General features: G+C 38.5%; 1 protein-coding gene across 1 annotated transcript; it reads left to right on the forward strand.

The window, feature by feature from the left end:
* The first annotated feature begins 8,906 nt into the window (after window positions 1–8,906).
* On the forward strand, window positions 8,907–9,344 carry LOC116214346 (agamous-like MADS-box protein AGL80). The gene has a single exon (XM_031549767.1). The coding sequence runs from the start codon at window positions 8,907–8,909 to the stop codon at window positions 9,342–9,344; it is 438 nt and encodes a 145-aa protein (XP_031405627.1).
* Window positions 9,345–11,327: the final 1,983 nt, after the last annotated feature.

An 11,327-nucleotide genomic window follows, 5' to 3' on the forward strand; every position in this document is an offset into this window, starting at 1 on the left:
TTATTGCAATTTAATTGGTTCTTTCTCATGCCATGCGGCGAGGTAGGATCACCCAATAATCTCTTGTTTTCGGGGCAATTAACTCTTAAAAATTTTGTACTTAATTGCCATTACATTAGATACCAAATATGTTGCTTGCCAAAAACAAATAAGTACGTGGTTTTAACTTTTAAGGAACATTGTAAAGGGCCAATAATTTCCTCCTGTAATTGTCTCCTTAGGTTTCACTAGAATTTGTACTTTATCTCTTTTATGATGTGTGTATATATATATATATATTTACATATAAGACGCATATTTGTGCCATGCATGGGTCTACCGTAGCTATTTTGTAGTTCTTGAAAAGTCTCTAAAAATATAATTATTCTAATAATTTTTTTAAGGGTTAATCACATATAAAGACACGACCTTTGCTTGAATTTTCACTCTTAACACGATTTTTCGAAAATTGCATAGAAATACATGACCTTTCGTTTTAATTTCAAATCTATTACGATATTTGCTTGAATTCTCAATTTTAGCATGACCTTTCAAAAATAGTACAAAAATATGCGACCTTTCGTTTTATTCTAAAGTTTTGCACGACCTTTTATTTTAATTTCAAATCTAGCACGATAAGTAGACCACACATATGTTACGACATGTGGCACTGTTAATGCCTAGTTAGCCACTACCATTAAAATTGACGAAAAATTTAACGGCGTGCTAGATTTGAAACTAAGAAGAAAAGTCGTGCTAAATTTGAGACAAAATGAAAGATCGTGCCTTTTCATACTATTTTCGAAAGGTTATACTAAAATTAAAAATTCAAGTAAAGGTCGTGTCACTTTACATGATTAAACCCTTTTTTAATATGTACGCCTAGATCACTATTTGTAATGATTAATTATAAAGAGAAATGGTGAGATTGGGGGAGATAAAATAGAGAGGCAGTATTTGGGTGATGCTACAGTGTTGACACCAAAAAACAATCTTTACAGTTATTTTATTTTGACCGTCGGATCTTCTTACTTAAAATCATGGCCATGCAAGTGTTTAATATTTTTTACTCTAAGATTCACCTCTAATATTTTGACTAACTATAATTTCGATCATGTATGTCCTCGTCGATATTTAGTCTCACTCGTGAACAAGCCGAATCTGACCATTATTAAATTGGACCAAATTGCATCGATTCAAACAAATCAAAATAATTTAATTACTTAAGAAAAAACAGTAAAAATGAAAAAAGAATCGTCTTCCACATCTTCTCCTCTATTCCAATAAACGGTAATTGAAGGCAGAAGAAACCCTCGATGTCGAGTCGATGATCAACAATGCCCCAAGGCCGCCCGCCCTTCCCGGCTCTTTTTCCAGCTCCGAGCCTGGCTCCTCCCCTTCTTCCCCCTTCCCTCCCGGCCTCACATGACGAAAGCTCCAAGCTCGAGTCCTCGCTTCCTTTCTGGCTCTGCCTCTAGCTCTGAGTCCCCGACTTTGCCTCTAGCTCCGAGCCTGACTCCTCCCCTTCCTCCTTGACTATGGCCCCAGCCCACCCGCTCGAGCCTTCCAGCCCCCATTCCTTAATTTTCATCAGTGAAGTTATTTTGTTTATAAAAAAAAAAAGGTGTAAAAGAGAGGTCCCCACCCTAGCATGAGAATTTCCAGACTGAATTTGGGATCTCTCAGTGTCGGGGTTCTGGAACTTCCCGCTATGGCCCCCCACCCCCGAGATGAGGTCACCTGTGCAATTTGAGTTCACTGGTAACCCTTATCCGGGGTGGTGGGGCCGTTGGTATGAAACCTAATTCATTGATGCAATAGGATCACAACATACCCGACAACTCTGAGGTCGCTAAGTTGATTCATCTTGCGAAGGACAAGCTCTCGTGTTTTAAATTTTGGGCTGTTATCAACAAACAATTATTGGGCTGTCAATGTTCAAAGACTGTCAATGTTCAAAGACTAAGCATGTTTTCAAATGTAAATGGTGAGAAACAGAGGGAGAAAAAGTTGACATTAAATTGTCTCTGATCGGCCCTCTTTTACGACTAGTGATGAACTCTATCCACTTTCAGGATCAGATAACCAACTTGTGATTTTTATTAGAGAGGAACATCTTATTTCGCCTAAATTGGATGCTCGTAATCAATTGTTGTAAGTTGGATTAGAGTATAAGATGTGGAAGACTACATTTTTTTTTTCCTTTACTGTTTTTGTTTTTTAAGTAATTAATTATTTTTAATTTGGTTGAATCGGTGCAATTCCGTCTGGTTTAATATCAAAAAGGATTCGACTCGCTTGTGAGCGAGACTGAACATAGACGAGAAGATACGTGGCTGAAATTATAGATAATCATCTCAGGAGTGAATCTTAAAGTAAAAAATTATTGAACACTTGTACAACCAAAATTTTAAGTACAAAGATCCAACTGTCAAAAATAAAACAATCACGATGGTTGTTTTTCGTTGCCAACGGCTATAACATCTCCATACAGTATTTAGCATACTAGGAGAAATATAAGTGAAAAGAAGAGAGTGCAATACAAAGGCACCTACATTCGCCTAGTAATTATAAGAGGTTTCAAGTTGATACTTGTTATGAAATCGTCATTGTACATACTCATTATGAGACTATCCATTCTATTTTATTAGCTATTATAATTATAATTTTATTATACTAGACCTATGGGTCGGCTTCTTATGTAACCAATAAAAGAAAGAAAAGAGAGAGGCAGAGAATAGGAATTGAGAAATTGATGATTAAATGAAAATAAACTGTAACTGAAGAAAATTAAAGTTACTAATGTGTTAGTAACTTTCTCATATTCTGATAGTTATCAATTGAATTATTTTGTTATGAGCAAAAACCAGAATAGGAATATTACCCAACTCCTCCTCCAATTTGTAATGCTAGTCCTCGTTGGGAAATTGGCTCAATCGGTTAACGAGAAATAGAAAAAGAGATGAGAAGATCGACATGGAAATTTATGCAGTAAAACCTTTTTTAATCAAGGTGAGTTAGAGGGAAACATCCACTAACAAAGAAGATTTCGTATTTTCACTATGAGCAAAAGAATTAAGAAAATACAGTATAGAGAATCAAAACGATTCAGAAGCGCTGCTAATCCTGAATTCGAGAGCTCTCAAGTCACCAAACTCTCTTAGCCTTGTTTACAGAGAGATTAGGGTAATAAATATATGCATTTAACCGGAGTTAAGTGGGGCTAACCGAAGAAAACAGCCATGTTTACAAGCAGGGCATCGGGACCAACATATGCAGAGATTGCTACGGTAATTTGCCTTCTTGCTGCGGCAATTAGCTTGTTTGCTGCGCAATCAGCATAGAACTTCTTGGTTCCGAGGTGAAGGTGTGTGCTATTGCATTATGCTCCATTTCTTAAAATAGAAGAGATTTTATAGTTTATGTATATAAAACAGCGTTACTTAGAAAAACCGGTGGCCGTTACAGAACGAAAATTTTCTTTGAAATATATATTATGAGACAGATATTCTTGCACAGAGTTGTAAAGATTGATAGCCAATGCATGCAGAAGAAGTTTCGGACCAAATTCCCCTTGGTTTATAGAGTTTTCGAACTAAAACCTGAATTCTGTGGGACTTATGAGAACAAATGCTTCTAATCTATAACAATGTCATTAAGATCCCATTTTTCCAATTCTACCGATACGAATAAAGTGGTTCAATATGTTATATATTCAAATAAGGACCTACCTCAAATTGTTGATATTGATTAAAAGGACATCAACCATAGTGTCATTGACGAGAGACCCGGTGTTTCCAATTCTGGTCAATGGCTTACTTGGGAAAAAAAATGGAAGATGTGTTTGGATTGGAAAAAAAATGTCCAACTCAACTCAACTTATTTCATAAAAGCACAAAACATGATTGAAATAAGTTTTCATGGTGGGGCCCATACCAGTTTAATTCCTTCGAAGAACCCTTCCTCTTGTGTTGACCACGGTTATGCTTTTTGCAAATTTTTTATTTTTAGAAGGCCACGGCATACACAATTGCCGTGGCCTTTGAGGAATTTTTTTTTGCCTTTTTGCCAGTGAAGGTGCCGCAACAAAGGAGTAATTGTATGCATGAAATTAATTTCATTTAAACAGAAATTTGACAAAATCAATGTCAAAGCATAACAATAATTATTACTAAATTCAAATACAAACACCTCAGTGTATGTCATCGCCCTCCTCGCTCCGCACGCCATAATCGATTAGCGATACGGTCTCGTACCACATTCATTTCGGTGCTACTCATGTCCACATCAACTCTAATTCCGTGTTGTTGTGGTGGATTGCGAAATTCATCGTAATCCGCCCACGCATCGCCGTACTCCATAAATAATCTGTCATGGTAATTATTACGGCGTATAAAATTATACAAAACAAAACAAGTAAGGACAAGTTGTCCTTGTGTATACGGTATGAAGTTCGTCATTACACTCAGTATGGCGAATTTCTTTTTCAAAATACCGAAGCAACGTTCGATGACATTACGCACTGACGCATGGCGCTGGTTGAATAGCTGTTTTTCCATTGTTGGCGGATAATGCTGAGGGAAATCGCTCCAGTGATACCGTTCTCCCTTGTATGGAGTCAAATATCCCGGTATATTTGAAAACCCTGCATCAACAACATAGTATCGTCCTGCAAAGAACAAAAGGAAAATTAAAGATAACTAATTTCGGCTAGCAATTTCATAGAAAATTGAAAAGGTAAAAGCAAATACTTACGATCACGCGGACGTCACTCCCTAATACTTCAACAATATACTGTTGTCCTTGAAGTGCAGAATTTCTACACGGCAAGTTCCGTGGAATGGGATCTTCCATATGATCATATTGCATCATCAAGGAGTATAACATACGTTGCCTACGTTCATTCTCGTTGTCTCCGGGGTTATTGTCATTGGCTAAAGACGTGCCATTACGAGACATACTGTTTGCCAAATGATCGCCTATAACTGTGGAAATAAATTCATGAATGTATCGTTAACAGTGAAACAACTAAATTATAATCATAACACAATAACATGCAACACACACATAAAATAAAAACTCATCAGCATAAGCAAACACACATAACAAACATCAGCAGTACGAGTTCAGTCAGAAAAAATAAAAAAAACGTTGTTTTTCGAAAAAAAAAAAGAAAGATCTAATCACGGTTGCTTCAAGGATGATCCAGCTGCAATATCCATTCCATTCGTGACTCCTCCTTGAACCACATGAAAAGCCTTCGAGAGCCCGGATGAAGGAGTGCTTTGCCCGCTTTCACAAACAAAGGTTGAGGGATTCTCGATTCCAATTTAGCCAACTCATTGAGGGCTTCCTCGATGCTATTCTTCTTAGGTTTCTCAGGGCTCGATACCAACTTGCTTTTCTTTGCCGACGGTGGGGTCTACTGTTGGTTCTTCATGAAACTCTCCCTGAATATGTCCATGCACTCCTGCATTTGTGAGCTCTTGCTTTGAGATCTTTTTGGCACTCGACGTCGAGACTCGGTTAAAATGGGCTCTGCAACATGGACGGGGTCGTCACTCTCGTCGGAGCCTTTTTCGAGATCGACATGTTGTTTCTGCTTTCCCTTCCCCCTAGATAAGAATTCCGCATTTAACCGGCGTTCTTCTTCTAAAGTTGGTGGTGGATTGATCGAGGATATACGAAGAGCACCGGTAGCCACTGAAGAACTAAATAGTTGCTTCTGCAAATCGTAGTGCTTGCAGCCTTTGCTCCGAAAAGTCTTGTATGCCCTATTCTTCTGTACGAAGAACAACGACATTGCTCGAAGTAGATCAGTGACAATTCATTGAAAACAACAGTAGAAGCCGAACAAACAAAAAAAACAGCATGTACCTTTATAAACATATCCCAAACATCTGGGTCGGCTGTGATGCTGTTTGTGTCCGCATCTCACCCGACGCCTGTATGCTTCACTATTTCAGAAAATCGGGTGAAATTTGTCTTCATTCTTTGATACTTGTCCTTCACCTTCTGTAAGAATAGATGCTTATCGGGAAAAAGATTGATAATTTCATCTGTGATCTCTTTCCAAGTGCTAGTCTTCCATGTTGTAGTGTGTGTTCTTCTCAGCTTCTCAAGCATTACGTTTAGGAAAGCTAAGTCCATTTCATCACTCCATTCGATGATATTTTCCCCTTTTTGAGCCATGATACATGCAGTTGCTGTAGCAAAACTGATATGGCAGAAGACGTGACAAATCGATATCTCGAGAAAAATAGGTTCTAACGACCCTATCTCGAGGGAAACGGCATTCGGAGCAAAACTCACAGCCTTTGGCTGTGAAAAGACGAGATTTTTGTCAAAAACCTCCACAAATAACAAGCAAAACAAAATGAATGACAGACAAACAAAACTTCGCAGCAAAAAGACAATGCAGAAACGAACAAATAGCGACTGCCATCTCTCGTAAATCCATAAGCCTATGTTTGGGAAAAAATGAATGAGCAGCAGTAGGGTCTCAGTCAAGATCCGAACTTCTATGGTGTTTTTTGTAACAAATTAATCACAAACAGCTCACGATTTTAGCAAGTTGTATAAGTCTAGGGAACAAAAGCAATCAAAGTCCTGACACTGACGCTTTCAAACTGAAATTTCACTGAGCAGCAATAGGTTCTCAAACAATTTCTCAGCTTCTCTGGTGTTTTTTGCAACAAAATAACCACATCAACATGTCACGGTTTTAGCAAGTTATAAGTCCAGAGAGCAACAACAATCACAGTCAGCGCTATGAAGCTTTCAAATTGAACAGAATTCAATGGGCTAACAAACATCAGCAGCAATATTCAAACAAGTGCATCTCGGCAATGGGCTAACAAACATTAGCAGCAATATTCAAACAAGTGCATCTCAGCTTCCTACATGAGTCTGTCAACGAAGAACAACGAGAATAGAGCACTTGGAGATAGAGGCGATTGAACATACCTGAACTACACAATGCTTCTTTCGGGATTCTCTTCTACCGCTGCTTAAATCGGCAAATTCGGCCGAGAACAGAGCACTTGGAGGCCCCCCTACAATTTTGCAAGATTCGCGAGATCTCAGACAAGCGTGCCGGAGCACAGAAGAAAAACGAATAATTCCTGACAAGATTCGTCCCCTTTCACTGTGAAGAAGCTCCTCTGCCCGCTACTCGTCACGGACGAACAGTATCTGCCTTCGACGCATTTGACGGAATGGAAGTGAGAAATCGATAGAATTGACGGAATGGAGGTAAGTAATTGATGAAATTGACGGAACCCACTTACCAATCGGGAGTTTCCGCGCTTGATTTGAGATTCTTGTAGCCAATTTCATTGAAACTTCCAACCCTACCGATGCTGGGAAGGAGGGAGCTTCACGGCTTCTTTGGTTCTTCGGTCGAACGGTCTTCTGCCCAGTTCTCATGGTTTGTCGAGCACTTTGACCCACTGACAGTGCTATTGGGACCCACAGCATTGAAAATTCAGACAAAATTTGCCGGGTAGCAAATTGGATGGAGTTGAGTTGAGCATTGCTCATAATCCAAACAAGTTCGTATACTGGCCGAATTTTCTGTGCTTGCTAGGGGTGTGCGGGCCTTGGTATTTTGTATTTTTCAAGATACTCGGACTCTACTCTATATAAGACCAGTTTCGTGATTTTGGAACCGTACCCTACCCTGTTTAGTCATGGAGCTGGACCCTATCTGGAACCTATATTATACCACAAGTTCCGAAATCTGTACTATTCTTTTTCTTTTTTGTTCACCCACTAGTGCAGCAGTCTCGAGGAAATCCTGCAGGATGGTAATCACCGTTTCGAAGTTTCGAACCTGCACTACATTACATTGCTGGAGCACTCCAAGCAAAAGGATAGGGAGCCTTCATCTTAGAGGGGCTCCGAAGCATGTCAGTGGTCACTTCCGGAGCAACAGAGCTTCACGGTGTGGCTAGCTCATGGTAGTGTCAACAAAGAAAAGTAGTAACAGCTCACGCCTCGGGTGGTGCAGAGAGCAGGAGCTATAGTGCCTCAAGCCTAGGGAGCAGCAGCGTTCGTCGGCCTAAGAAATGATTGTGGTGGCTGAACGACTTTGGAGGAATGGGTGTCAATGGGGAGCTCAGGGGAGAGATGAATGAGGCAAAAATAAAGAGAGCTAATTCTAGGGTTTTACATTTTATTTTTTTCCTTTTTGTTTATTTGAGTTATATGATATATATATATATATATATATATATGTTGTATAAGTAGCAGGTTTCCAATCCCGGTTCCGGTTCTGGGTATTTTGTCCGCTACAATCGGGATTGGAATTGGATTTCACTGGTTCCTAGTTTTTATACCTGGACCCTATCGTATTTTCAATTAGAGCTACCCGGATCCTATCATAACGGGTAGGTTCCAACCGTTTCCGGATATACCCAGTATCCGTACACACCGCTAGTACTTACCATTCACCGTAAGAAAAACAAAAAATCCATTCTCATTTCACCAAAAAAAAAACCCGTACTTACCAAATTTTTTTTTTTGAATGGACACTGTCGCCGACAAACGAAATCTACCAAAAGATGAAAACAAATGCACTGGCCTAATTGTCTGTACTTACCATTCACCGAAAGAAATAAAAACTATTGTCTGTACTAACCAAATTAAAATTTCAAAACTTTGTAAGTAGAGGAAATTTTAAATGATCATGCCTCATACTGACGTTGTGAGGAAGCATCAATAATAATTATTTAATGAAAAATTAGTATCAATTCCTTTGCTTCATGCAATTTAATTGGTGCTTTCTCATTCATGTGAGGAGCTAAGATCACTCAAAATAATTGTGGTGCAATTGACTAATATAAGGTGGCATGTCAACCCATATAGTGTGATCCCCTATCCTTAAAAGCAAAGGACACAATAAGAATTCCTTTATCTATCTAGCCATGATTTATTTGAGGAAAAAGGTGAAGCTTGCTTTCATCGTCCATGATGACTCCTCAAGGAAGGCCACATTCAACAAGAGAAAGAAGGGCCTCCTCAAGAAGATGAGGGAGCTCAGTATTTTTAGCGGAGTCCCTGTGGGAGTGGTCATCTGTGGTAAGAATGAGTCCAAGCCTGAGGTGCGGCTACCATCCTCTGTTTCGGTGCACAAGGACCAAGAGAGCTTCATTCTGCAGAGGATTGCAATGGGCAAGGAGCAGTTGAAGAAGCAGAGGGAGGATAATAGGGAGAGGGAGATTGCTCATGCTATGCTGGATATTAGCATGTCGGACCTGAACGACCTTGAGGTAGTGATTGGCCCAATGATGAGCCAGGTTTGTCAGATGCAGGAGACGCTGAGCGAGGAGGGGCCCAAGGAGGTGATGGAAATTTGGAAATGACCGAAAAGGCGGTGCTTGTGAATGTCGACACTTTGGTTGAGTCCATCCAAGGGTTCCAAGGACGTCATGGACCCACTGGAGCAGCACGCAGTTCTTCCCCTTGATATGGGCATAGATCTGACCGTCCTTGCAGTTTATTTTGTTAGTGGGATTCTAAGACTCATGTGTGTCAGATAATAAGTAGTTTCATATCGAATCTCCCAGTTATGTCGATCTAGCTAGTCTGGTATGAGTCAGTGTATCTTAGGGTTGTGATTGTTTCATTTGCAACCTTTGAGTTGGATGTGCTTTCTTTTTTAATAAGAGTGATGTTACTGTCATTTTCATCTTTTTATGAGTACCATGCAACATTTTATTTCTGGAGAGCAAATTAATCGAAATTTGGCGGTGGGTGTTTCTCATGGGTGGTTGTCATGCCATTGCCTCCCTACAGGATGAGGTCGAGCGCCTTCTTTTAAGTTTGCTGATTACCACATCAGGTCAAGGCTATGAAATTGGGTCGGTCCTTTTTCTTGGTTAGATTCCATGTCGACAATCATCTCCTTTTGAACTACAGGAAGGGCTTGATCAATCGGTTGGGAAGTATCGAGTCTAAATTGGCCCAAACCAAGATGACAATGGTTGCTGTCATGTATGGTCCAAAGATTGAGTCCCTTGCCTCGCTTGTTTAATCACTATTCTAAATCAGAGAGATTTTATAATCTATTACAGACCTAAATCGGAAAGATTTATAGACTTTACTGCATGCATCAGCTAAAATATTACCCAGCTTTTTATTTATTTATTCATTTTAACGGGGAGTCTAGGCTTCACTTGACTAAAACCTAATTCTCACGGTCTACATGAAAATCTTGCAAGACCACGAAATAACTCTGTCTGGCTACACATGTTGTGCAAGTGGCCAATACAAAATATTACCATGCATGGTTTCTGAAGAGATTTAAACATGGAATTTCTCTAAGGAAGTCACTCCCTTTAATCACCGGGCTAACCTATTGGATTCAATCCACTTTGGTAAAACTTATTTAATTATTTATATGCGTCAGTTTGAGTTATTAGTAATATTAATATGTCCTCTCATAATAAAGAGAACATTTTGTTTTTTTTTTCAGTCCTTGAAATTTCAATAAATAAATATATACAAATTAAATAATATAGTCCATTATAAAAAATTTATCAGCTAATTATAATTAGGTAAATGGGGTACAAACGTCATTTCACTCAATTATAAATAGTGAAGATTTTTCATTTGGATTATATCTTTACAATGTATTATGATTATATTAGACATACAAATTACATTTTTGATCATTAATTGTTGTGACAAATCCTTCGACGAGGAACATATGGTTTTGGGAAATTCCTTCTGTGGCTGTCCTCGTTCAGAGGAGTGTGCATCGATTTATATCGTGTATATATATATATATATATTTGCAGATCTATTCTCAAAATTAAACGTGTCGTCACCGACAAGAACCTGTGTTCTTTTGAGGCCACAAATTTCAATTTTATATTTTACAATTGATCTAGTTTATTTATATTAATCAAATATTCATATTATTGATATTTTTTGCCTTCATGTATACCTAAAATAAGGACTGCATAATAATTAATATATTATAGTATCTAAATTAAATACGATTTTCGAATTAAATTAAACACATAGACTACATTGATTGATTGGTTATGTGAATGTTCTTCGATGAAGAGTGAAGAATTTTAGAAAATTAACCACGCTATCGCCGACAAGACACTGTATTTTTTCATTATCATAGTGAAAGGCTTTACTATCGAAAGAGAGATTGGGCTCCATTTACGACTGTGTTGGAAATTATAGATTGCAAATTCATTGAATTTTATTAATGGGTCACTTAGTGTGATTCATGAGTACTTGGACAAATTCGGGTTATGAAGTGAAGGTTCATTCATTCAATGGATACATTTGAGTGCAAGACAAGTAATGTATATGGAAGTGTCTACATT

This window comes from Punica granatum, chromosome 7 (assembly GCF_007655135.1).
Source record: "Punica granatum isolate Tunisia-2019 chromosome 7, ASM765513v2, whole genome shotgun sequence".
NCBI lineage: Eukaryota > Viridiplantae > Streptophyta > Magnoliopsida > Myrtales > Lythraceae > Punica > Punica granatum.

Excerpts from the sequence above, each read along its gene's own strand:
- LOC116214346 (XM_031549767.1), top strand. The coding sequence starts at position 8,907 with ATGATTTATTTGAGGAAAAAGGTGAAGCTTGCTTTCATCGTCCATGAT.